The sequence below is a fragment of the Glycine max genome, chromosome 13, assembly GCF_000004515.6.
Source record: "Glycine max cultivar Williams 82 chromosome 13, Glycine_max_v4.0, whole genome shotgun sequence".
Classification (NCBI taxonomy): domain Eukaryota; kingdom Viridiplantae; phylum Streptophyta; class Magnoliopsida; order Fabales; family Fabaceae; genus Glycine; species Glycine max.
In genome coordinates this window covers 38059616-38086693 of record NC_038249.2, presented here as the reverse complement: position 1 = coordinate 38086693, position 27078 = coordinate 38059616, and the positions used below count along the sequence as shown (strand labels likewise).

The 27078-nt window shown below is 32.5% G+C and overlaps 4 protein-coding genes, 1 long non-coding RNA gene and 1 other non-coding gene across 8 annotated transcripts; 4 read left to right on the top strand and 2 right to left on the bottom strand.

Moving 5' to 3' along the window:
- Nucleotides 1-846: 846 nt before the first annotated feature.
- LOC100783530 (photosynthetic NDH subunit of lumenal location 3, chloroplastic) lies at nucleotides 847-2638 on the top strand. Its single transcript, XM_014765939.3, has 3 exons — nucleotides 847-1234; nucleotides 1773-2059; nucleotides 2158-2638. The coding sequence occupies exons 1-3, from the start codon at nucleotides 937-939 to the stop codon at nucleotides 2272-2274; spliced, it is 702 nt and encodes a 233-aa protein (XP_014621425.1). The 5' UTR covers nucleotides 847-936; the 3' UTR covers nucleotides 2275-2638.
- Nucleotides 2639-3212: 574 nt separating this feature from the next.
- Nucleotides 3213-9530, bottom strand: LOC100801196 (kinesin-like protein KIN-14N). 3 transcript variants are annotated; one of them, XM_006594745.4, is made up of 17 exons: nucleotides 9235-9530; nucleotides 8840-9140; nucleotides 8464-8608; nucleotides 8270-8379; nucleotides 8047-8166; nucleotides 7744-7926; nucleotides 6372-6581; nucleotides 6212-6286; nucleotides 5982-6128; nucleotides 5766-5904; nucleotides 5552-5661; nucleotides 5147-5308; nucleotides 4836-5059; nucleotides 4424-4505; nucleotides 4223-4327; nucleotides 4032-4136; nucleotides 3213-3562 (listed from the first exon to the last, which is right to left on the bottom strand). In XM_006594745.4, exons 2-17 carry the CDS (start codon nucleotides 9029-9031, stop codon nucleotides 3383-3385), a joined length of 2289 nt encoding a protein of 762 aa, XP_006594808.1. In that variant the 5' UTR covers nucleotides 9032-9140; nucleotides 9235-9530; the 3' UTR covers nucleotides 3213-3382. The 3 variants fall into 3 exon arrangements, with proteins under 3 accessions (XP_006594808.1, XP_006594807.1, XP_003543287.1); XM_006594744.4 differs by having other exon boundaries at nucleotides 8840-9135; XM_003543239.5 differs by having other exon boundaries at nucleotides 8840-9092.
- A 4562-nt stretch (nucleotides 9531-14092) lies between these two features.
- On the top strand, nucleotides 14093-14165 carry TRNAA-AGC (transfer RNA alanine (anticodon AGC)). The gene has a single exon. It is a non-coding gene; the product is annotated as a tRNA-Ala (tRNA).
- A 273-nt stretch (nucleotides 14166-14438) lies between these two features.
- Nucleotides 14439-17346, top strand: LOC106795534 (uncharacterized). The gene is made up of 3 exons (XR_001384241.3): nucleotides 14439-14927; nucleotides 15958-16027; nucleotides 17277-17346. It is a non-coding gene; the product is annotated as an uncharacterized lncRNA (long non-coding RNA).
- On the bottom strand, nucleotides 16306-17715 carry LOC100306244 (putative heat shock protein). Its single transcript, NM_001249009.3, has 2 exons — nucleotides 17373-17715; nucleotides 16306-16834 (listed from the first exon to the last, which is right to left on the bottom strand). Exons 1-2 carry the CDS (start codon nucleotides 17680-17682, stop codon nucleotides 16566-16568), a joined length of 579 nt encoding a protein of 192 aa, NP_001235938.2. The 5' UTR covers nucleotides 17683-17715; the 3' UTR covers nucleotides 16306-16565.
- A 2457-nt stretch (nucleotides 17716-20172) lies between these two features.
- Nucleotides 20173-25854, top strand: LOC100782988 (formin-like protein 5). The gene is made up of 6 exons (XM_003541826.5): nucleotides 20173-21461; nucleotides 22082-22679; nucleotides 22822-23473; nucleotides 23743-23951; nucleotides 24340-24575; nucleotides 24844-25854. The coding sequence occupies exons 1-6, from the start codon at nucleotides 21303-21305 to the stop codon at nucleotides 25711-25713; spliced, it is 2724 nt and encodes a 907-aa protein (XP_003541874.2). The 5' UTR covers nucleotides 20173-21302; the 3' UTR covers nucleotides 25714-25854.
- Nucleotides 25855-27078: the final 1224 nt, after the last annotated feature.

Here is a 27078-nt window from a genome sequence, read left to right as displayed (position 1 = left end):
TTCTTAAAGAATAATACTAGTATTATTTTTAAAAAAGCTCAGTTGTTACCAAATTTGCCTTGAGACATCAGACATGTGAATAGAGACTTCGTTATTATTAATTATTAAATTAAAAGAATGTCAATAGCTTTTAAGTTTTGTTTCAAAGAAAATAAAAAAAAATTAATTAATCCTTTTCAAAATTTCAAAAAATAGAAAATAAAATACTAGAAAATTTTTAATTATTAGAACAAAAAAATATCATTCTCAATGTATTAGTATTAAAAGTATAAAAATAATCGTAAACAAACGAGATGTTTTTTTAAGCCATGTATGCTAAAATACAAGTAATTAAAACTCATTAATACTTTAAAGTACTTTCATTTTTTTATAATTCCTTTGTGTAAAAAAAAAAACTCATAAAGGATGAGAAGATAATATGTTAATAAATTAATAAATCTCAATACAATAATAACAAACCAATTTTACAAGCTGTAATTATAATCTAAAAAAAAACAGTATAAATAACATTTCGTCGATCTGGAACTCTTGTTCAGATATTTTTTTTCTTCCATTAAGTTTAAAACCTTATATTTTACTTTCATCACGTTGAAGAAGTATGATACAATAACCAGAATTGCAAATAATTTATTCGGTTAAAAATTAATTAAGGGAGGTTTTTTTGTTTTTGTACAAAAAATGAGAGGTCCATTTGCCCGAGTTAAGAGGAGTGGCCCATAAGAGATAGGCTCGGGCCACAGAGTAACAACAACATCCCTGGCCCAGAAAGCCCATACAACTACATAAAGTAAAATTACCATACCATCCTTGATGAGGATAAACATTTTATTGGCACTCCGTGGATAGCACCTTTTCCCAATGGATATGACACATAATTTTTTTATTTCCAACCTTTGATGAACCATTTTTCTTTCTCACACCTCACTCACTCATTTCATGGCTCCTCTCACAAACTTGCATGGAGCAGTCTCCAAGACCTTAATTCCGATCACATGTCACCTTCCAAATGCACACAAAAGCATAACAAAGAGAGGACAAGTGATTGGATTTCTTGGAAGCAAAACACACCAAAAGGATGCATCAGAGTGTGCAGTTCAGGCCACAAGAAGAGCAGCAGCATTAGGCCTTGCCACTGTAGTGCTTACTTGGAAATTCAATGACAAGATTTCATTGGCTAAAGATAATGGTTTCTGGTATGAAGATCACCCTCTTCCTGGACCAACTGTCACTAACAGTAAGCTTTCTTGTATGCATATACACATAGTTACATGGCAGAAAAAATGTGTTGAAATTTGGATTTCATTGCTCTCATACTTTATTGATGATGTTTTACTGCTCATTGGGATTATGAATAGTATTTTTGGATTTGCCCCTCTAAAATGTGCATCTTGTACTTCAAAAGATAAAGGAAGATACAATATCTATTGATTAACAATTCAAATTTCAATAATCTCATAATTTATTTTACACACTTCAATCACTGAGTTTTAAAGTGTAATATAACTGAGTAAATAGTATGTAATACAATCATAGACTAAAAGTTCTTTATACTGTGAACTAATCAGAAATGGTCATGTATGGTGGTTTTATTAATTTTTATAACAATTATATTAAAATTTATTGTTAGCATGATTTCTGATTAATTAATAGTATAAAACTTGTTACATTGACAATGTATAAAAATGAAACTCTAATTTTTATATACTGTGCTTTTAGATGAGTCAAATAGGGTATTTTATATCTTTTGATGAGAATGTTTATTATTTGGATAGATATTGCAAATGCGAAAACGGGGACACGTTCTTTTCTTAAGAGGGGGATTTACATAGCAAACATTGGAGTGAAAGGAAGTGTGTTTAGGATAAAGAAATATGCCTTTGATCTTCTGGCAATGGCGGATTTGATAGCAGAAGACACACTCAACTATGTGAGGAAGTACCTAAGGCTCAAGTCCACCTTCATGTACTATGATTTTGACAAGATTATCCCTGCCATTCCAGTGGATGATAAGCAGCAACTAACTGATATGGCTAACAAATTGTTTGATAATTTTGAAAGGGTAATACTCTTTTTTTTTCTCCCCCTTCAAAGATCAGCGTGTTATATTATAACGGTTGATGGATTAATTGACATATTGAGTTTGTGTTGCAATGACAGCTTGAAGAAGCTTCAAGGAAGAAAAGTCTACCTGAAACAAAATCATGCTATCAGGAAACTGAAGTTATGCTTAAAGAGGTCATGGACCGGATGGATATAATGTACAAAACAATTTGACACTATCTTCTTAATCAATTTGTGTTATTATTTCTCTTATCAAAATCAGTTTTACTTTTTTGGTATACCATGCTAATTCCAAGAGAAGGGTACCCATCAAGAATATAGAAAACTGTTATTTAATAAGTGACTTTCAGCAGAATTGCAAATGTATGATATTGTCAATGCCAATGCCAATGCCAATTATTATGTTTTCAATTATTGATGGATATTAGGATATGTACCACCATCCTGGCAAAAATGTTTCATGCCTAAGAACTGACATATCCAAATCCTCTAAGAAGCAAAGCGTTGCTATGCTTACATCCCTATCAACTAATGGTGTATTATTATATTTCTTTATAACTCGTGTATTGCTATATTATTGAAATCCACACTTCTATATGTTCATTTATACTTAAAGACTATTATTTAAAGAAAAAAAATATTACACATTGTCAGGATAAAATAATCAATATAAAAATTATTTTATATTTACTATTTATAATAAATTTATTGATTTTTACAAAATTATAAAAATTTATTGATTTTTACAAAATTATTTTATAGTACATTATCACTAACCCTTATTTAAAATTGGTTATCAGTGCAATTAAAATTAAACTCAGAGATAACAAAACTTAGATATACAATATAGTCTCTTACCAAACACACTAGTGCTGCATTATAGCCAAGTGGCCTGGTCGATGCTTGCGTGAAAATCAATCCAGCACTTAAAAAGAGTTATAGAAGCACATGGTTATCTCAACAGTAGAGTATGTTAACAACTTTAAGGTTTTAGTGCGTCTGATTTGCAAAACATTCTCGAGATAATAATGACTCACTTTGATTCTTACACGTTTGACAAAATTAAATATTCTGTGAGACTGACAAATATGTCTACTGATATATAAATAAAGTAGAATAATATGAAATTATGAATATGACACGGAGCAGAATTGCAAATGGAACTATAATAAAGGGAGATTTTTTTTTTTTTGTTTAAACTAATGCATACTTGGTAACTTGTTCACTATACATTACAATCTATACGCATGATGTTAGAATCGGAGTTATTTTGGTTGACACATAGGTTAAAACAATATAATCATATTCAGGTGTGGAAAGATTAGAAATAGGTCAAGCGAGATTCTATAGGGCGTCCATTTGTGTGACGGCGAGGTGTCCCAATTTCACAAGCATTGACTCTTGATGCAAACCGGAGTGAGCATAATGACTCTCCAGATGAAGCTTGGTCGGGAGAGATGTTCACAAACATTAATGTCTTTGAGTCCCCACCTAGACAAGGCTGTGTTCAACATTGTATTCAAGAACTCAAATTAGATCACCTCAAATGATTACAAGACATCAATAAAATTGTCAGATCTGCTATGCTGGCATTGCAACCCCCCCTTTTTATTTGTAGGAATAGAACTTACGTACCAAGAAATTTACAACAACTCACGCCTCAGGTAACTGAACTAGACACCCTTGTTCAACTGATTCCCATCTAATATAATTTAGTTATGATATAGTTTCTTATATGTAAATTACAATAAAGGGATACTAACAATGTATAGCAAAGATGTCCCTCTTGTGCATTCAAATAAATTGGCTTTAGAGAGTATATAGGATAAAACATTAGTTTTGTTTTATTAGTAGTTAGAGATGCTTGTGCTTTTCATCAAGCTAAGAAAATTTTGGCATTATTATGAGTTTAATATAAAGAATAACTAAATACTAAAGAATGTTTTAAAATATGAACAAAAAATAATCACCTGAAGTAGGTATGTGAGCTTTGAGTTCCTGAATGGGATATGATCCTCCTTCTTGGCCAAGGCAAATATTACATCACTTAATGATGACAGACTTTTATTTATTGCCTAATTACAAATGAAAGAAAGTTTAGATTAATAGAAATCAAAGAAGCTTAAGTAAATGAAATAGAAAACATCACGGCTCTGCATACTTGAGTCTCTTTCAATCGGTCCCCGGTTGATCCACTCCTTGAAAGACGTTCACTCCCAGCAAGATCAATGAGATTTAGAATACCTTGTACTTGTTGGTCAGTGCTCTAGTAGAACAATCAGGTTGCAATTTGAATGCTTGTTAGATTGTTATCGAGTGTATGAAACATGGTTCAATTATTGTCAAAGGAGAACAACCATACCTCATTTACACCATATATTCGAAGAGTGAATACAAAATGACTTCTAGAAGATTGTTCATTCATCTGAGTTTTTCCCACAGATCTAAAAAAACAAAAAGAAAGCAAATATAGTTAAATTCAACATCCAAAGGCAAAGGATTATAATTTCTAGAAGTAAATAAATCAAAATATTTTATTGCACTAGAACCATGTCAAATTTTATTCTTCCAAAATTAGCAGCCAATTCATCTTGAGATCCTATGTATATGTAACAAAAGGATACTATGAATACATTAAGAGCTAGGAAGTGCAATATAATGTAGCCATAAAATGGCAAGTTCCTTCATTTTGTCTTAAATTTAATGATGTAGTAGACACAGCACATAGAATTAAACACTAGAAAGCCTATAAAGGAACCTTATGAACTAATTACCTGCTACTTGCAGCTTGATTTAAAAGAAATGCAACCTCTTTTACACTCTGAACATCCACTACTGTGAGATCAGAAACGTGTGTATTTCCATTGGCATCATGTTTGATCATGTATTGCTTCCCAGGAGTACCATTTTCCACACGTGTTGGTGTTCCATCTGCTGATGACTTATTTGTAGCTAACAGATCACGAATGGTTTCATTGTATATTTCCAACATAGACACCTGTTAATTTTGAAGAAGGAAAATTTTCTTAGACCTCAACATCAAAATTTATGATCTGTGAATAACGAAGAATATACTCTACTTCACCTGCATTTCATATTTCCAGCCTTGGGGTTGCTGAGACTGTTTTGTTTGAAATATTTGTTCTAGTGAACGAGGGATCAAGCCCTTTTCTCCTGGATGTCCAGGCCTGCCCATCATCGTGTAAGTTTTCCCTGACCCTGTCTGACCATAGGCAAAAATGCAAACCTGGAAAAGAAAAGAAAAGAAAATGTCAATCATATATCATAGAATCGTTGGTGTAAAAAATTTATGCATACAAATTCGTATTGCATGCATATTATAAATCAAAAGCTAAAACCATAGGATCTTTTTTTTTTGTTCTATATCTAACTAGCAACTGTTCAATTGGTCGCAGCTATGCAATAGTATGTATAATATATATAATTTGAAATGATATAGAAGGAATAAAAGACGAACTTAAGAGATTACCTTATAACCATCAAGAGCACTTTGCACAAGCTGTGAAATTTCAATAAAAACTTCTTCTTGTGATGTATCAGGTGCAAAAACTTTATCATATGTGAAAGAATGTTTTTGGCCTAAAGCAGTAGCAACATAAGTTACAACATAGTTAAATAATAAACACAAGCATACATCACTTAGAAAAAGAACTTCAAGGTCAGTATCATATCATGAGATATACCATTTTGTGTCAATTCAATGCCCCGTCCAGAAGCTTCCATCGATGTGGGATAAGATATAATATTTCCTTCCGTGCTAGAACCTTCATCAGGTAACAAAGGCCGCACTCTACAGAACACACGGATGTTCCCTTTCAGTTCCTGTGAAATGGAGATTAGTATGGTGTGGAGTTTATCTTATTTTTTCATCATCAGCAAATTTTGGCTCAGGATATTACCAAAATGGTATTGTGTAATTCTTTCCTCAGCTTCTCCCCTTCTATAACTTTATATTCCGCATCTGCCAAACGTCTTTGCATCTCATGTACAAGTTTTTGTTGCCCTTCAAATTCTATTCTTGTCTCACTTGCAGATATGTCACAAACCTGATAAGGAATCAAAAACCAACGTATCATATCACGAGTCCAATGGGATTCCTTTTCTTCTAAGTTTACGCCTCATTCGTTACCTGAAGTTTCTCCTCAGCAGTAGTTAGCTTCTCTTGTAGTACCTTTATCCGTTCATCTTGCAAAGCACATTTTGTCTGCGCAGGAAAGTCACAATCTCATTTCTACAGTAATAACAAGAGGATGTGACATTTACCGAAAAGAAACAAGGTATAGACCAACCTCCAGTTCATTTGTTCTTAAAGTCAATTTGTTCAGTTCAGAGCAGGACTTTTCTGTAAAATCTTTAGACTTCTCTAATTCAGATGTTAAAGTTTGCGCTTGAGATAATTGGCGGTCTCGATCATCCCTCACTTGTTGCAACTCTACTCGGAGAGATGTAACTTCACTAGCCAATGCATCCTTCTGTTTTGTGGCCTCTTCTTGAGAAGCCTAACAAAACAACCAATTAAACTATGTAAGACACTGATGGCATGTTAAGAAGAACGGGTATCTTGAATTTCAAAGAAGGATAGTAATAACATATCAGTATTTACTTATAGTTAAAATTTATAAAACACACACAGACACACACACACAGAGAGAGAGAGAGAAGAAAAGATTATTAACTTATGTGATCTTTGGGGGCACTCCAGTCAAAAAGGAAAAAGGTAAACAATTTTTGTGTTCTTTGTTGTTTTTACCTAACACTGCTATCAAGCATTTATCTGCATAAAGCACAAATCCCCCAAGATTTAACAAGCACTTCCCGACAAATGGATTGGGTATCAAAACTGTATCAAGCCCACATGGGCCCATCTCATGGGGATTCAAACTCACTTTTATTTCTAGCTTATTTTAACCTTTTAAAATATGTAGGTATATATACCCTTGACGATATGCTACACCACCCAATGTTGGACTTAATTGGAACCTTTTGAAATATTAAAAAAGTTGCAACATTCTTTTACTTGAAAAGAAAATTGTGAAGATTCTAACTATGTAGTAATGTATTAATGCTTTAGGGGGAAGAAATCCCCCTTGTAAATCTGTCATCAAAGGCTTGTTAACCATGTCTATTTGTTTAACAGTAAACATTTTCCATGAGAGTGTACTTTGACAACAAATCACTCATCCTAAACCAAACCAAAATACATCTCATCTTTATGTGGATAGCTCAAGAACTCTACAAGCATCACTGTGATTTTGTGATTTTTAAGTAACCCCCTAAAGTTGAGGTTGTGTACAATACAATAAGATCAACCCATTTGAGATAGTAACATACAAATAGGAAAGAAAAAGCTGGGCCAAGAATGAAGGCATAGTCAAGTCAATAAAAACTTAAAAGAAGATTTTTCAAAAATCCAAGGCATTCAATGTATTCTAGAAGTGTCATCTTCATGTAAACATCCCCATTAGCCAAAATCAAGAATAAATTAGTCCTAAGATTCTTTTTAACCATCTATCCTCATTTAAAAAATGCACTCCACACATTCCTATGCTTATAAGAAGAGTAATAGGTATCTACTAAGATTCCAAGTATTTTGTGCTCTCTTACTCAATGACTACTTGAATTTGAATTGAAACAGTTCACACTACAGAGGAGCAAACTTACCATAGACAAAGTAAGCTGACCCTTTAACATGGTAAGGGTCTCCACTACAGTAGCTTTCTCTTTCTCTACACTCTTAAGTTCATTTTCAACTGTAGAAAGCTCTGAATGGAGTTTCCCATTGTACTGCTGCAAGCTTGTTATGTAATCCTGTAACCGCTTATACATGTCATTGAGTGACAATATCTGCAGAAATCCATTGATGTAGACATTTAGTTATAAGAATAACTCCTGACACAACAAACAGAATCAGATAAGAAGTATAAAAAATATTGAATTGAGAGTTTGAGACAGCTGTTATTTTACCTTCTGATTTGCACTTTGGAGCTCTCGTTGTGCTCGTCCAAGATCCTCCTGTAGTGTACTCTGTGACCTCTCAAAGTTAAGCCTAGCCTCTCTCTCCTTAACAAGAGATTCCGCAGCCACCTAGTGTTTTCAAAGATAATAAGAAGTATAATTATATTATCAAGTATTAACCTTTCCCTTGCATTTTGCACCAAAAAAAATCACCCTTGAAAATCTCACTTACTGTTTTTTCTGTTTCTTCCTTCACTAATTTCTCTTGTAAAGAAGTGCAATTCCTTCTCATTTCCACAATAATTGAGTTTAACTCTTCTTCCTTGATTTTGAGCAGCAACTCTGCAATCGGATGAATCAAACCGCATTAGTCCACAAACTCGATGAGGACTTTCTGAAAAAAGTAACGAAAAAAAAAATCTCAACCTATTTCCGTGCATTTTTGCTGGGCCAATTCCAATGAACTCTTCAATTTTTCTTGCTCTAGTGAGTAGCTAATCTCAAGGTCTTGGAACCACCTGATGCAAACCTTCAGCCTTTTTATATAATCCATCATGTTTTCACATCTTTCCTAAAAACACAAAATCTGATGTTAACATAAGGCAATGGTAACCAACCAAGCAGTAATTCAAACACCACTATGTTCTATACATATGTATAAACTAATTAAGGACCAAATCTTGCACATAGAACTTGACACCCCCTTGGATCTCAAACACAAATAGCCAAAACAAGTAACCAAGAAATACAATACATATCATACAAACTCAAAATTACCATTAAGACAAAAACTTCAACCAACCTTATAATTAAATCTGTCTTTTCTTTTGGCCTTTTCATTCAGTAAGGCCTCCACATCCTCTCTTGTGAACTCTATAATGCCATAATCTGAGCCAGCATTGCTTGGTGGAGCACTACTGGGGCCAAGATCATGGCCACCATTCACAACACCAAAAGATAGCCTTGTTCTTCCGTTAATTGGAGTTCCCACCATCTCTTCTTCTCTCTGCCCCACCTCGTTGGTCTTTGTCTATGTGAAGCTCATCACCCACAAACTTGGAAAACCGCAACAAAAAGATCACTTTTTTAACCGTGACACTTCACTTGCACCGAACAAATGTGAAGGGGAAAAAAAACCGTAACTGAAACTGAGGTGAAAAAGGAAAAATAAATCATGGGGATGAGAAAAGATGGTACCTTTGAACCTTGAAGGAGTTGAAGGTGTGAGTGTGAGTGATGGTTTGAGACAAGTTCTAGTTCATGGTCTCCATTTTGAAGCTCACCACTCTACTAACTGCACTAAAGAGATAGAGACATAGCGAGAGAAAGAGAAAGAGGGAGACTAGTGTTGTGGGGCCATGGATTGTGTTGAAAGCTAACAAGAAGAGATGAAAGGAAGTTACTTTAGCAAGAAGAGATTGGTGATGATCCACAAACACAAAGAAAGAGAATAAAGAGAGAAGAGAAAAGAGAGAAGGAGTGGATCCTTAAAAAGAAGAAAAGAGGTGAAAATAGAGAAAAGGGTTTGTTAATTAATTGTTGTTGTTAATGTTATTATCTTTTTGTTGTGTTGGTAAATGGACTTCACTTCCATAGATTATAGATCTGTGTTTGTGTTGTGTTTGGTACTGTTTGTCAGTTCGGACTTAGTTTAGAATTTTACTGCCTGTTATTTTTGAACTTTTAAAAATCAGCTGCTGGCTATCACGTGTAAGATTCGTTCTTCCATGCATTTCATTTATTATTCCCAACAAATGTTTTTTTTAAATATTTATTTATGTTAATATAAAATATTGAATTTATAAGAAATATTTATCCAAATACAATTTATCATTTATATAACTTTAAAAATAATTATTACAAAAATTAATAAATTTATCATATATTATAATTGAATGACCATAAAAATTATTTTACAGTATCTAATTTTTAAAAAAAATTGTTTTGAATGCTTACAATCTTATCATATATTACATATAATTTTTATGAGAAACAATATTTATCCAAGTAAATAAGAGTAATACGAGCAACATAATTTTTCTTTTAAACATTTGACACTACTTATATTTAATTAAACTAAAATAATCTTATAGTGATTGTTATTGTTGATAATCATGTTTAATATTAATGTTTATGTTTATACAAGATGATAATGTTTATTAGTATTTGAAAGAAACCATTTTTAAATTAGGCAAAACAAAACGTAATATTTATTTGATTTTACTCTAAATGGATGTATAATTTTTATATGATTTTTTAAAAATAAGCAAAATGAAAATTGTAATGTGCATCAAATATTTTTGTGATTGATATCAATTAATCAACCAATCATTTTTTAATTATAATAAAACCATTTAGGGGGAAAAAAAAGTAGTATGTACATCCAATGCTAACCATTCGTATTGCCTATTGTTATAATGAGGGTTAGATTGAAAATTATTAAATACCTGTTGATCAAGACTTCAACAAATTGAAAAGGATATGTAATGGACATGGGCGAAAAAATTTGCATGACAATGACGGTTTGGTAAAAGTTACCTTGAGGAATACGAAATTCTTCCTCGGAGTTTATATATTTCTCTATATATATATATATGAAAGAATTATGAAATGCTCAGTTCAAATAGTAGTAACATATCATTTGATTAATCTTTAACCGAAAAAAAAATATTTTGATATAATCGTTTTAACATAAGATTAATTTTTATTATTGAACGAAATTTTATGTATCATTAAGAAATAATAGATCGGATGTTTTATTAAACATATAGATATATCTAATAAAAAATAGAATATGTCGTTCACACCCAAAAAAACAAATAGAATATGTCGTCAACCCTGCATAACACAATACTTTTTCTTAAACTTGAGCATATAGTCCTTTACAAAACAATTTTGCTAAACTACATAGGACCCTCTTGCTATTTTAATATTTACTTGAAGGATTTTTGAAAGCTAGCAATAATGTAGAATAAAGTTCCGAGTAAATTATTGAGTGTGAAGCATTATTAGTATATTAATGTCGCAACGTTTGGATCAAAAAAATGATGAAGAAAAAAAATCCAAAAACTGATGGCATTAGGTGATTTTTTTCCTCCTATGAGAAAAAGGTTTGTTTGAACTTATTTATCATTACATTAAAAAGGTATAAAAATTATTCAACATATAAAAGATATTTCTTCTCATCATTTTCAATAAAAAAAAGTGTTTATTGTTGTGCTTATTTTTCTTTCATCCATATAATAAAAAATACTTTTTTTCCTATTATTTTTTCTCAAACATCTAAGCAATACTTAATAGGCATAAACAACACAATAACATGTTGAACAATGAACACTTAGTGTTTTACTTGTACCTAGTTGCATTTCTGCACCATATGATTAGGGACAAAGAAACATTTTCTTGACAGTAAAACCAGTTAGATCCCAAAATTAATTTTATTCCCTAATCTGCAGGAGCAACAGACCAATATTAGTCACACAAATAAAAGAAGTCCACTCCATTCTTCTTCAAATAATAAAATAAAATAAAATATAAAGGAATAAATTAACCACCCTTATTAATTCATTGCACTGCTGTAGCAGGATCCAACAGAACATCCACCAAATCCAATCCAAAGTTTGCCAAACTTCTTTAGAATCGTCACTAAACAATTATTTTCTGTTGCGTCAGAAGAGAGTTAAGAATTTTTCACTTTGGTTTTCCTAAAAAGTTAATCAACTTGCTCCCTCTGCCAAGTGTCAACTTAACAAAAAGGAAACAGTGAAGAACGTACCATACATACCCTCTCCCACATGACACAACTACAAGTAGTTGTTGGTGTTTCCATTCAATTCTTGGTACTCAGCTGCATTCCTTAATTGTCCTTTTCCTAAGGCCCCCTTCTATTTTAATTTCTTGAGACTTCTTCTTCAACTATGCCTATGGAATTGACTTATCCTCCTCTCTCTATGCACCCAAAAAAAAGTTTTGTCCTATGCGTGTTGATTTACTACAATAATATATAGTGGACATCATTGTCCATGTTAAGTAGAATAAAGCTCAAAATTCTGTGTCACAATCTCACTCTAGATGTTCGGATCTTGCCCTTTGGCAACAATGGATTGTCGGCAAAAAATTTCCAAAGGGACTTGATCAATCCACACACCATTTGGTGTTTTCTTTGCATGAATTCTTAATAAGTATTGGTTTGTGTTACCAAAAAAGAAATTGGGTAGGAAATTAATCTTACAGGTGATTTTAAGTTTTTAAACCAAAGTTTTAAAAAGAATCCACAATTGTGAATTTGATTGTAATGTTAAGGTTTTTTATGCATTTGTAACTACAATGAATTTGTAATTGTAATTGCATATTTATTTGCAATTTTCCATAATATCGATGAGCATGATGAGACTCTAATTAACTCCAACTGTTATCACAATTTAAAACTTTGTTTTTAACTAAAAAAATATGATAATAAGAATAAGCAGCCTGTTTGATTTCCTTTGCTAGTTTGTCAAGCAATTCCGTGCTTGATTCTTAAGTATATAAAAAGGTTAATTTCTCAAAGCTAATTACCAAGTCTTTGTTCAGAGGCAGGAACAAATATCAGTTAGGTATGATGAATAACAACTGCATGATTGTTTGGAAAGTAACCAAGTATAGAATATTATTTTTCAATAGGGTCATTGATCTACCAATAATTATTGACATTGTAATTATCTTTTGGGTGTATTATACAAAGCTCTTGGTCATGAATAAGTTACTACATATAACAAATTGTACCTTTATTCTTGTTGGTTTGTAAATGAGATATAGCTTTATTTTCTTGATGTGGCCAGTTGACTTTCACATGATTTGAGTAAACTGAGCTTGGTTATTCACTCTACCTTCTGGGTTTACTGTTAGTTTAACAATTCCAAGGTAGTGTGGGACAAAAATGTGTAGACTAATTAAATCAACTCAAGTGGAGATTTTTGGTTGCACTTGTTGGCCTGCAGTCATCTGCACAGTAACTTCTCCAAGTGTCATGAATTGAAGATTATTCTGAAACCTAGTACTTTTACAATTAAAGTTGAACATTGGTTGGCCTAATTGAAGCATATTGGTACAACCTCAATGTTTTGGCCTGCTTAGTTTTGGGAAGGATCCAAACTCTAGGGAACCTGGATGATAATACCAATATGGATTTCTCTATTTGTAACTGTTTTTTACTTTTATTCTGCCTTCAAAGTTTAAGGTTGTCCACATATAAGATATTTTATCTCTTTAATTTTTGGGCTTAATCTTATGTTTTTTCTTAATTTATTATTTGGTTTTTTAAAACAACAGTTTTTGAATGGAAGGAGAAGTAATATCATCTCAAAATTTTAAAATAACATATATAAAAAACATTTTTTAAAAAAAAGATCCTTAAAAAGAAATGAAGATAGCATTAAACAATAGAGCCTTGATAAACTAGTGCTGTGATTATTTTCGCTCAACCACTTAAGAGTTTGATAGTTTCAGTTCATATCTTCATTTCATCATTTCCTTTTTGAAGGCAAACTTCATTTCATTTCCTGAAAATAAAATAAAAAAAATCTTATAATTCAAAGCGTTCCTCTCATCTTGTGTCACAAACGTTTATCATCTTCCAAAAAAACTGCACTGGACAAACTAATTAATGACCAATTGCATTTGTTTGGATTATTTTTAGAATCCTTCCCCAAAAATCTGTTTATTCAGTACTCAAAAATGCGTTCAAAACACACTTATCCAAACATGCACTAAATGTGTTTTGTAAAGACTTTTTTCTTTATAAACGAAAGTTTTTTAATAAACATGAGTACTCAAAACCACATCCGATGAAAACAGAAAAATATAGAAACAACAAATTGTCTTTATCGCAGATACGGATATGGACACCACGAGTATTCACACACTAAGATTTAACATTTCAAAATTAAAAGATTAAATTTGAAATCGGTGACATTTGTACGGACATTTAATTTTAAGTGATGATTCACTAATTGAATTGTAACATTGGAACTCTAATAATTATTAATATATTTTACTTTTCTTTAGTAAGCATTGTGGGGATGTAGCTCAGATGGTAGAGCGCTCGCTTAGCATGCGAGAGGTACGGGGATCGATACCCCGCATCTCCATTTTCATGAAGTTAATTGTATATATTCATTTTCAATATAACTAACATTTCCATTCTAATGTCTCGGTAAAAAGAAAGTAACATTTTTTTTCCCGTAAAATTTTTCCTGTTGATAGTATTTTACAATTTTAAACGAAATGGTTGAGGTGTCTCTGTCTGAGTCATTGACAAGCCATTGAATGTGTCTTAAAAAGTTTAAGGCATACACGAAACTATATATGTTCAATTAATGCCATTTACATGTTTGGGAAAAAAATTGCCTCTAGGACAGTTATATTTCATAAATCATACGCAACCTGGTGTTTTTGGCCCATTTGATTGATAAGGTTGTTGGGAGCAATGGACACATCTCATAAAAAGTTTTAAGTTGTTTTTGCTATATAATTGCTACATTGCCTCCTATTTCTTGAACAAGTGGCTATATAAGAGATGAAGTTTCACTCTCTTTATAGCATTTTTGTGGGATGTGTCAGTGAGAATGGCTAGCAAGCAAGTCTATTAGTCACCTTTGTTTTAGGGTCCATTTCTCGTACCCCATTTTGTTACACACTTGATATATGATTTATCTTGCTCAAAAGAAGTCTCATTTTAATAAGATTTTATTCATATATGCACTATGCAGTGTGCTTCATGTAATTATTTGAAGTAGGCAAATAGTTTATTTTTTCAGAGTTATTTGATCGTTGATAGTTCTTTCAAGTTTCACGTTGATTTGGTGCAATCCTTCATCAAAGTCGTCATTATCACATAATTTGTGAATCAGGTAAATTTAATGGATGATTGGTGTTTGTCATAGTGATTTTATTCCTGTTTCCTTAGCTGCCACTTCCCACCTGCTATGAGGCCACAATTTTCAATGCTTAATTGACCATCATATTGAATTATTCACCAGTGTTAGATTAGATGGGGAATGGCAGTGAGAAAATTGCATGACACTGTTCAAAGTATTTGGTAATACATTTATTAACAAAATAATGCTTCCTTTAATAGACAGTGGATAAGTAGAACTAGGTGTCTATGAAGTATGAAGACAATGCAAGAGATTATTAGGAGTAGAAAACATATGTCTTGTGGTGCCTAATCTTGCTTATATACCGGTAAAACAGCTGTCAGATTAAAATTCCTTTAAATGTCATGAGGTAACATTCAACAAATAATAAATATTTACAACCAACCCATTAACTCAAACATGAATGTGTTTTGAAATATGCATGCACAATTGAGTTGTCATGATTAATATATGTTAGTGGACTTAAGAATGAAAATTACCTACTTTATCCATTGCAACTTTTCAACAAGACTGATGCAACAAATGTTTATGTAACTTCAAGTACACATAATTTTGTTAATGTTATTAAATGCTGTTGTGTTGCCTGTTGTTCTGGGATATGGGGATTGGTCTTCACTGATATACGGTATACTGTCTTTATCATTAGCGGACCTACATGTAAGTGAGGGTGTGTACTTGCACCTCCTCATTTTTTAAAATTCATCAAATTTGTAAATAAAATCTTATATTTTTATATTTTATTTTATCTATATTTATATAAGTGAACTCACTTATTTTATTTTTTATAATTTGCACTCACTGACTTAGAGTCTTGGATCTGCCACTAGTCTTTATTGTTTTCAGATGACTGGCCAATTTGTGTTTCTAAAGACCACTTTCTTACAAAATTATGATTTTTTTTTTTTGAACCCGGGATATCCTTAGGCCAGGAGCCAAGACTAATACTTGGATTTAGTTAAGGGACTGACATTTTTCAACAAATTTTATTTTTTCATTCACACAGACTTCGGATCGAACCTCTGACCACATGCTTAAAGGACAAAGTTACTTCTCAACCATGTCACACAATGTTGGTAAAGTTATGAATTTTTAGATCAAGCAGTGAAACAGTTTCTTTGTTTTCCTGGCATGTTTAACAGTATGGACATTTCCAACTTTTTTCTATGTATTTTATCTGAAATCTTGAAACTCTAAATAGAAATTTATGCTAATGGGGATCAGGATTTTACACATGATATTGCATTGGCTATTCCTCATATTCCTCCCAACTTTACTACATAAGAAAAATCCTTTGCTTCGTTCTTTCAATGATCACTGTCAATCAAATAATCATTAATATACAGCTCCAATATTAAACAAAAAATAAATAAAAATAATCATTGTATTTTATACACCATAATTTTCTTTTTATTCCCTTCTCTTTGCATATATATGTATGTTTTACATCATCAGAAGGCCTTCTCATGCTGGCTGATATTAGTTTGAGACTTAAAAAGAGTTATAACTTTGTTAAATGTTTGGTATCAATTTGCACAGAAGTTGCTACTAGATTGTGACAAACTTTAGTAGCTCTACCTGTTATTCTCTTAAATTTACACTGTTTCTGCATGTTTAAGCCACATCCTTTCCCTGAGGAAGATCACGACCCTGTTGGCTCTTCGGTATTCGTATTTCTAAATATATGTCATTATGTAAGTATGCTTCTATGTTCTTCCAATTTGCATCCTCTGGCATCTCAAGCCTCCGTACATATCCATATTCCCACCAATGGCCACACCTCCAGTCATGTGCCTTTGAGTCTCTTTGCTGCTTCCACTGTCCACTAATTTCCACAACCTTCCCTTTATCAACATGGACTTGAATGTTATTTTTACCAGTTCCTGTTTTGACAAACCACTGGTGTCACAGAAATTTTGGCTAGTTAAGTGCTTTTCTTAATTGAATATAAGGAAACTTGGCCCCATCAACTCCAACCAGATCAAGTTCATTTATTTGTTTTTTTTATTAAAAGATCCACCATACAATAGGTTGTGCGTTTAACAGGCATGTACTATTAGTGCATAAGATTTTATACCGTCAACTAATCAGAAATCATTATTTTTGGTATGACTTTTAAAGTAGTTATTATAAAATTTAACAAACTTATCATGATGGTTTCTTATTAGATGACAGTCTGCATATATTATTTATTCATAGGTTATTATTACCTGTTGTTACTATAACCTGGTAAAGAAAAATTTCGATGCAAGATAAAAGCTCTCCTTAGGTGCCTGAAAGTATAAGCAATAGCTCCTTCAATTCTGAGATCCTTTTTTTTTTCAGGTCTTCAATATGATGGGGCAGTTTCATTGTATCATAATTTGCTTACCATAGATTCAGCTTACAAGTAAGAGTAAAATGAAAAACTGGTTGTCTTACCTGGTATTTCTGCTTTTAATACATAGCCTTCACCTGTCTGACACCAATCCACAGTGTTTTGGCTGGAACTCCTTAAATGAGATAACAACACATCTGACTCAAACTCCCATAGAGGGAAGGCATCAGAAGGATCAAAGAACTTCCCAAACAACAGTGGACTGAAAAGTGATCCATCACCAAAAACCTTATGCACTGTTGGATTAATCTGGCTGAAAAATCTCTTGAAAGCCTCTTCCCCCAGTGAAACACACCATTTATGTGGAGTTTGATCTTCTGTTTGAACCTCAAGCCTTTTGTTAGAACTAGTCATTAATGCTTAGGAAACTGAGCAATTGTTAGGCTCTGATGAAGAGAGTTTTGTTGCCTTTCTCTTATAGTGTGAGAGAAGCTATATGATAAAACACAGAACAAATTCCTTTGGCATATTTGGAGGCTGTAAAGCTATAAGGGAATATTTTCTTTTCTCAAATTTTCTCCTTTCTAAAGAGAACCATGTCTGGCATATTACGTATGGCTAAAGGATATGTGGTATCCCTGTGCATTTTGGGTTGTCTAGCACAAGATGTGGAAAAATGGAAAGGGATGCCAATCAAGTCAAAGTCCTGTGACAAGTGATAGATGCTCTAGCAGAATCTTGGAACCCTTGTAGGAATACTTTGGCTTAATTATATGCATTAGTCATGATAATGTTTGTGCAACTCTAGTAATTCTTTTACAATGGCTACGGATTTATTTACTAGCCACTACATTATTGGTTCAGATTATTTTAAAGAAATAATCATTAATTTTTGTCAACTTTTAACAGAACTTTGAAAAATCTAATTGATTATTTTTCAAGAAAAAGTAGTTCCCAAGCATGCAATATCTTCAAGCTCTTTCTCTTTGTTACATGCAAATCAAATGATTATTAAGGAATTCAACCTTCATGTTCTATCTTCTACTAAAAACGATATTGTTCTGGCAAGAGTATGCCAATCACTGAACTATACTAAGTGGGGCAAGCTTTGATCTATTCAATGAATTGTGAATGTTTATGTATATTTGATGTCCTGTATAAACTTCACCAGAAGATTACTGATTTCACAGATTGAGAACCGACAACCATCAATTTTCTTGTCTTTTTTCTCTGCCAAGATACTTATCAACCGACTTACTTACCTGTTTGTCACGTGCCAGGCATGGAGAATTGATGCTTTCTTGTTGTAGATTGCTTGCATATGACAAAAATGAAGATAAAGGACTTTGCCATGGAGACATGTTTTAAAGAGAACAGATACTAAGAAGTAGTAGCAATTTTTCTATGGCAACTACAGTGCATCACAAAGTTAAATTTTTCTAAAGAGTGATAAACTCTTGACATTGTCATTATAAAACTTTCTAATGCCCCATTGATATTGCACTTTGTGGATTTATGTCAAACTCCCTCCCTATTCATTTTTTTTAATCTTCTCAAAAGAAAATAAGTTCCTACCAATAATTCCGTAGTTGGCCTCCAAATCCATTGCATTAACTTAAGATTCTTCATGGCGTGACTTTCCACAGAGAAAAGTTGTGTGAAAAGAATCTTGATAGTTGCATGCCTTGGAAGGAATGGATGTGTGTTGTCTTGATGCACATCCTCAATCTATATGAGCATATATATTATTATTTTTTTGTGTATCCTTTTTGGTAAGGGCATTGAACTTTTCACTGCTGGCAATGAGGCTTAAGGCATTGGCAATCATTCATGGGGCATCTCATAGAGTAGCTTTTTTGGCAAAGGCAGCAGGGTTGGAATCTACTTGATGGACGTTAGAATTTGTAGCACATCAAATAAAATAGTGAAGCCACTTTGGACGGTGGGTCCTTCACCTCTAGGGCGGTGCTGATAATATTTGCAGTTTTTTTTCCCTATATTATTTTTTTAATAATTCACTGTAGTATTATTAGTCTGAAGTATTTTTGGACTTTTTAGGTGATTAATTTTCACACAAAGCATCTCCTTCTAATCACATCTTTTCCATCATAAATTTAAACTCGAGTCAAATATTTTCTTAAGGATTGGAATCAATTTCATTTAAGCTAACAAATTGATAGTTATTATTATTAAGTTAGGATAAACCGAGTTTCACCGGCTACCTCAAAAATTCGGCAGTTGGGAACAAACTATATATTTAATATTAATCATTACTTATAAGAAACACTCTTAAAAAATATTCACTCTCACTTTATATTATATTATACTATAGACTTTGTCAAAAAAATATATTAATACTATAGACGAAATAGAAATTTTTTATTAGATTTTAAGTATAATTTATTTTAAATGTTAAGCAGGAGTTTTCCATTGACATTTATTAATATTATTATTTATTACCATCTTTCAAAAAATAAAGAAATAGAGATAATAAATAATGATATATAGAAATATTATTTATAGATTTAAAATTATATACTAATTATGTATAAGAATTCATATAATTTAAAAATTAAATATTAAAAATAATTCGATGAAAATATCATATATTAAAAATGATTCAAAAATAATTAAATAATATATTCATTTCAACACTATGGTGGTTATATATAATTAAAATAATTATTTGAACAATGTGCTTTACAAAAAAAAAAAAGTGAGAAAATCCTATGTACTTAGTGTTTCTTATTTTTTATACTTTGTCTCGCTTTTAAATTTTCATATTATCTATTCATGAATTATGAACTTCAGGAATGCTAATTAAAGAAAAATAAGGTTTATATGTGGTTGAAAAATGTTTATTCTATATATTGTATTGATTGCTTCACAAAAAAAATACTGTGTTGATTATTCATCATGGTCACCTTTCTTTTTAAAAAAATCATCGTGGGCACCTAAGAATAATAGTAAATAAATTCATTGGATTAATACACATGAACATGAAATTTTATACAATAGTACCTTAATTGCTTGAATGATTTTGAGCTTTTTTATATATATAAGATGAATGAACGAATGATTTTGACCTATGGTAAAGAGATAACGAATTTCAATGAGCAGTGCCTTCTTTATTGCATTACAAGTGATACTGTCAAAAAAATAAAAAAGATTACAAGTGATTTGTAGCTAAAGATAGAGAGGTAATAATAAATCTCTGATTTTACAATGGCTCATAAATTTTCATGTAATTTCCATAAAATTAGAAAAGTGTAAGGAAAAAAATATTTTCAAAAAAAAAAATGAAGAAGAGGAAAAAAGAGATGAGAGAGAAAGAGAAAAAAGAAGCATAAAAAAGAATCTGTGTTCCAGAGAAGGTGCCAATGTCCTATTCCAGAAGAATTGGTAGGACGGCCCTTTGTGCGTAGGGTTTCTCGTGCCAAGAAATTTCCCATCATCTCATCGTAACCCAAAACACATAAAAATTCATTCATCAACTTCATAGCACATGTTGTAGTTTATGACTCATTATTATTACCACAGAAATGCTGTAACATTCTCCAATATTTCATTATCAACGACGTGGTCTATTTGCATTGATCCAATAGCACGTGTTTTTTGGTTGCTTAATTTCCTTGAATCCTTATCATGTGCAAAAAATACAAACGATCCTCTCATAAATCCTCCCCTGAAGCTTTTCGTTTGTAATTGCATTGAATTTCAATCTAGCATGTGCCAAGATCTCTGTTCTAGGATTTTATTGTAATTATAATTTATTGAACGTGGTGTGTTGTCCAATTGAACAACGAATTGGCAATTTTGGAGAGGGTGAAAAGAAATAGCTTTTGCTTTGGTTCATTGTGTATGAACCCAGAATTGTGGGTGGAATTTGTGCCAAGAAGCCAATGATTGCAGTGATCTACAAATGAATACTATTGGATTGGCATTGTAGAATGAAAAATGATGTTCGTCATGAAGGCAATGTAAACCTACATGCTTTTTAGGATAGGGCCTTGATGTAATAGAAGCACTTTGAAATGGCAATTCAACAATATATGGGTATCATTACGGTTATATTTTGCATCATTTTGGCTTTTAATATTATGGCAGTAGTCAGCATTGAAGAGAAGAAAACTCAAGAAGAATTCATTGGCCAACTATTTGATCCAGCATCTGGACTATTGACTGAAGACACGGTAAGACTCAATTCGTTGGTTAATTGTATATATATAGTTTTTAAATTCAAATAACTTCATCATTTTACATTCCCCCTCTCCCAAAAAAAAAGGAAAGAGAAATGAACACAACATAGCAACTTGGAGATTTTAAAGGAGATTTTAGGGGATTTACAGATAGTTAAGTGATGCAGTGTGTTTAAGAGGATATTACTAGCATTTGGGCTTTATCCTGTCTTATCTTAAGGAAAACCAAAGGTTATACAATTGCAAAGTTTATTACATGAAATTATTGCTTGTGTTTCTATATGAACTCTTTGAGATTATTGTTGCATATGTACTTCTTTGTGATTTGTAAAAATGATATGCATACGTGATCAAGAAAAATGATATAATTTAAGAATATACATATGTGCTTCTACTTCAATCCAATTTTGATTTGAAATTTAGTAAATTTCTACTAGATGAGCATGGACTCTGTTTTATAAGGATAAGTTTAAAGATATACTATTGTAATTGATTTTAAGACTGCATGGTACTAAATTACAATGCTTTGATTATTATGTAATCATATTCATCATATTTGAAAGCACATAATGGTTGAATGGACTCTAAAATTGGTTATAGTTTCATGACTACAGGCAGAGGTACTATGGATCACTTGCAGGGAAGATTTTATTCTTTTAAAGAAAGAAGTTGGAGATCTTGACTTATGCCTCCCAAAGGAATCATACAGAAACACCAATGAAATTAGTTCAGCAATTGGCTCAATAGCTAGAGAAAACATCAAAAAATTGATTAGTACATGTTATCCTCAGTTAAAGGAAAATGTTCTTCACTGTTTGAGAAAAAACAATTTTCCATTCAATGTTCTCCAGCAAGAGGGTGACTCCAAGATTTGGCATGCCACTTACATGGGATCACTTTCTTCTAGAAGATATTTGGGTCGAGTTTTTCCCCAGCACGTATCAGAAATATCAATCAAGGAAGATGAATCACCAAAAAGGAATAAGCCTAAGGATCAAGACTCCGATAAAAAAGACAAAAAAAAGAAGTCCAAGTCTTCTGACTCTAAGGACGAAAACAAAAACACATCTATGGCTATAATTACAATAGTGGCAATTTTAGTTGCTGCATTGTTCTTTTTATGTTGTTGTCGTCGATGTTGTGGGAGTGGTCGAGTTAGCCAAAATGACGAGAGGCCCCTTCTTAGCATGAGCATAAATGACTACTCAGTTGGTACATATGATAAAAATTTCATTCTTTAAAGCCTTTTTAATGTGACATATATATATATATATATATATATATATATATATATATATATATATATATATACATGCACACTAGTCTTGACAAAATGTACTAATCTTACTTACAGGTTCTTCTTCCAATAACAATCCATATAAAAACTCAATAAAAGAGGAGAAAATTGGGTTTCAATCATCAAGTAATACAATATTGGTTGATGACAAGAATAACTCAATGAAGCAAATTCAATTAGCAGGAGTTGCTGCTAGTGCTGCAACAAGACCACCATTTGAGTTAAATCCTCCTCCGGGGAGAGTAGCAAATAATGGAGTGCTTCCTTTGAAACCTCCTCCTGGAAGGCCTGATCTTCTTCCTCCTGATCCGTGTTCAATTAAGCCTTCTGATAGTTCCATTGTTCCTTCTCCTCCACCTCCCCCACCTCCTCCACCTGGACCTCCTCCACCTCCTCCACCTCCTAGCGGTGGCCCTCGACCACCGCCTCCTCCTAGCAATGGCCCTAGAGCTCCTCCACCACCACCACTTAGAGGCAAGCCTGGTCCTAGACCTCCACCACCTCCTAGAGTTGGTGGAGGTCCTCCAAGAGCACCACCCCCATTTGGTTCAAAGGTTGCTAAGACTCAGGAAGAAGTTGGAGCAAATTCTGAAGGTGATCAAGCTAATGCTACTAATAAAGCTAAGCTAAAGCCTTTTTTCTGGGATAAGGTTCAAGCTAACTCAGATCAAACAATGGTCTGGAATCAACTCAAAGCAGGATCATTCCAGTGAGTGATTTATCTCAAACTTCTTACTACAGAAAAATAATTTATGAGAAAATAAATCATGCATATCAATATAAAATGATTTTATATTATCATTCAATCATAAATCGTTATGTAAGATAAGTTTTTTTATTTTTATAATAATTTTCATAAAAGTCATACCAACAATAATTTGTGATTAGTTGACAATATTTTACACTATCAATACATGACCATTAAACTCAATTTTTTATTATTGATTGTTGATATTCTTAATGGTGAATATTTCACAGGTTTAATGAAGAAATGATGGAGACGCTTTTTTGCTATAATACTACGCCTGTGGACAAAAGCAAAGGGCAACAAAAGAAAGAGACTTCCTCCCCGGCAGCTTCACCTCAATATATACAGATCATTGACTCAAAGAAATCACAAAATTTATCTATTCTATTAAAAGCATTGAATGTGACAATAGAAGAAGTCTGTGATGCACTTCTTGAAGGTGATTATTTTGTTACTTCAATTTTTCTAATAGAATTGTTTATAGCTATAATATTAATATTAGATTCTTCTAGAAAGTCATTGAGACAGATTTTTAAAATAGATGCATCTTTTCCTTTTGGATCTTAGGTACTAAATCATTATACATATATTTTTTTTATAGACAAATGTTAGTAATTAAAACGTTATGCCAGTGGGAGATTTAAACCCATGACCTCCTTGTCACTCCAACCCTTATATCCCTCCCCACAACCACCAGATCACCTTATAACTCCCAATCATTATACATATATTCATCAAGGATAACAATACAGAGCAATGTAAAACGAAAATAATTTTTCTTTGGCTCTTCTTGTATGATAACTTTGAATCCATCTTTGGTTGATCAGGAAATGAGCTCCCCACAGAATTCCTCCAATCTTTACTGAAGATGGCACCAACATCAGAGGAAGAACTTAAGCTTAGACTTTTCAATGGTAATTTAGCCCAACTTGGTCCTGCGGATAGGTTCCTAAAAGCCCTAGTTGACATTCCATTTGCTTTTAAACGAATGGAAGCACTACTTTACATGGGTACTCTTCAAGAAGAACTCACTAGTACTCGAGAATCTTTTGCAATTTTAGAGGTATGATCTCCAAATCACTTCACCATTTTTCCCCTACCACTCACGTGTTGCATTGATTACACTCTTTTATATCATAATGATCATGACACCTAAGAAATAATGAAGCTAAAGCAAAACAGGATCATGAAATTAATGACTTGAGTACTGTGTTACCTCATTAACTCATTTGATCAATTTGGCATATTTGAACCTTCAAATCAAAAGGGTAATACACTGAAGTGTTAAATATGGGATAATTAAGCAAGACATTTGTTTCATATGATGCTAGGTTGCCTGCAAAACGCTAAGAAGCAGTAGATTGTTCCTCAAGCTTCTTGAAGCCGTTCTCAAAACCGGCAACCGTATGAACGATGGAACGTTCCGTGGTGGCGCACAAGCATTCAAACTCGATACACTTCTGAAACTATCTGATGTAAAAGGAGTAGATGGCAAGACCACTCTCCTACACTTCGTTGTTCTAGAGATAATGCGAACCGAGGGCATAAGAGCTGCACGAATGGCAAAAGAGAGCCATAGTTTCTCTAGCATAAAAACAGATGATCTTCTTGAAGACATTTCTTTTGAATCAGAAGACCAATACCGCGAACTTGGCCTTCAAGTGGTTTCACGTTTGAGCAGTGAACTCGAGAATGTGAAGAAAGCAGCAGCGTTAGATGCTGATGCATTGATAGGAACAACCTCTAGACTAGGCCATGGACTCATAAAAACAAGAGATTTTGTAAACAAAGACCTAAGTGACATAGATGATGACAAAGGCTTTCATGAGACAGTGAAGAGTTTTGTGGAGAAAGCTGAGGTTGATGTCACGAGTTTGCTAGAAGAAGAGAAGCAAATCATGGCCCTAGTGAAGAACACTGGTGATTACTTTCATGGGGACTCAGGGAAGGATGAAGGGTTGAGATTGTTTATGATAGTACGTGATTTCTTGGTAATGTTGGATAAGGAGTGCAAGGAGATTAAGAATGCACCAAAGAAGCCGGTAGTGAAAAATGTGAAGAGAGAAGCTTCTAATCATTCTAGAAAGTCGTCTTCCTCAGAAAATCATCCTCTTCCTTCTGATATCCGTCAGAGAATGTTTACAGCAGTAGTGGCAAATACAAGGATGGATGACTTTAGTTCTGATGATGAGAGTCCTTAAATAGGTTTAAGTTTTGAAAGTGGTACTTGTAAACTATTGCTTTTCCTTTGGCCATGTCCTTGTATAGCATTGTTATATTAGAGTCACAACTTGCTTGTACTTGTCTAATTTTGAAGGGAAAATTATCTTATTACTCATTTATCATGTAAATGTTGAGTCTTGGTTTTATCAACCTTCCTTTTGTAGGGGATTATTAGAGCTAGAATGGTTGAAGTGGCGAGGTATTTTTTTGTTTCTGTGGTTAAAATTAATCTATGATATTTGTCAAACTAAAAATGGCATACGTACGGATTTGATTGTAGCTAAATTAACCAGAGCAATTGATATTATATTCATATATAATTGTCGGGCCATTAGGATTAGACTCCTAGCTTAAAAGAAGAAGAAAAATGTTAATTGTGAGACACCAAAGAACTGAGTCTAAAACTGAATTCAGAAAAATTTAAGTTTCACAAATGACGAAAAAGAAGAATAAAGATGTGACTGGTTGGTACATTTTTTCTACGTATAGAAATTCTTTGAACTTTTTTATGGTAAAATACTTTGAACTTTGAAGAGATGACAAAAGCCATAAAAAAATTATTTGATTCGACTCGTTTACATTATAACGAAAGTAATTGAAAGATGATGATAGTAAACCAATTTGAAGTTGACCCCATAGAAAACTAAACTGATTCGCAAGTATATATATTGCCTCATTTGTTTAAATAAAATTTTCGATCAATTACAATCCTTTTTAATGCAAAGAATTAAATTCCAATAGATAAATGAGTTACAAACAAGATATTAATTTCAATTTTCTTAAACAAGTTCTTCAATAAAAAATAATATCACATCAATGCCATGAGTACCAAAAAATAGACAAATAAATTGACTACTCAATACAGGCTTCAAAACTCAAGATTTTCCTTGACAAGCTTATTTTGCTCAAGCAACAAACAATGTATTTGTTAGCTAAAATTGATCGATAATTAATTAAGGCAACTCATGTTGAGTACTGGGTAGTAAATACGGGGCAAGTTATGTATTGGGTTAGTATGAACAATCTCCAAATCATAACTTGTTCTTACATCACCAATGGAGCATTTAAAATACTAAATAACTATATCCCAAACTACACCTCCTAATGAACGTAACCATCCCTTAAGTAAAACTCAAAAAAATGGAACTATTTAATCCAAAACAAAAATATACCTCATTAAACCCTCCTTTATATTTTGGTCTTTGAAACACAAAGACACAACTATAGGCAAGGCAATTATGTCACATTTTCAAAAACAAAACCAACTGAATGTTTTTGCGTTACAAATCCAAGATTTCAAACACCACATCAACGTTCCATTCCAAGATGAAACAAAAAGACAC

Bases quoted from the DNA above. Each gene is read 5' to 3' on its own strand.
- LOC100306244 (NM_001249009.3), bottom strand. From the start codon at position 17,682: ATGACTAGTTCTAACAAAAGGCTTGAGGTTCAAACAGAAGATCAAACT. The intron at 16,835-17,372 runs GTAAGACAACCA...TTGTCAAAACAG, and splicing joins ATTAAAAGCAGAAATACCAG to GAACTGGTAAAAATAACATT.
- LOC100782988 (XM_003541826.5), top strand. From the start codon at position 21,303: ATGGCAATTCAACAATATATGGGTATCATTACGGTTATATTTTGCATC. The intron at 21,462-22,081 runs GTAAGACTCAAT...TCATGACTACAG, and splicing joins GACTATTGACTGAAGACACG to GCAGAGGTACTATGGATCAC. The intron at 23,952-24,339 runs GTGATTATTTTG...TTGGTTGATCAG, and splicing joins CTGTGATGCACTTCTTGAAG to GAAATGAGCTCCCCACAGAA.
- LOC100783530 (XM_014765939.3), top strand. From the start codon at position 937: ATGGCTCCTCTCACAAACTTGCATGGAGCAGTCTCCAAGACCTTAATT. The intron at 1,235-1,772 runs GTAAGCTTTCTT...TTATTTGGATAG, and splicing joins TGGACCAACTGTCACTAACA to ATATTGCAAATGCGAAAACG. The intron at 2,060-2,157 runs GTAATACTCTTT...TTGCAATGACAG, and splicing joins TGTTTGATAATTTTGAAAGG to CTTGAAGAAGCTTCAAGGAA.
- LOC100801196 (XM_006594745.4), bottom strand. From the start codon at position 9,031: ATGGTGGGAACTCCAATTAACGGAAGAACAAGGCTATCTTTTGGTGTT. The intron at 7,927-8,046 runs GTAAAATAACAG...GGATTTCTGCAG, and splicing joins TCCAAAGTGCAAATCAGAAG to ATATTGTCACTCAATGACAT. The intron at 4,137-4,222 runs GTATGCAGAGCC...ATTTGTAATTAG, and splicing joins ACCGATTGAAAGAGACTCAA to GCAATAAATAAAAGTCTGTC.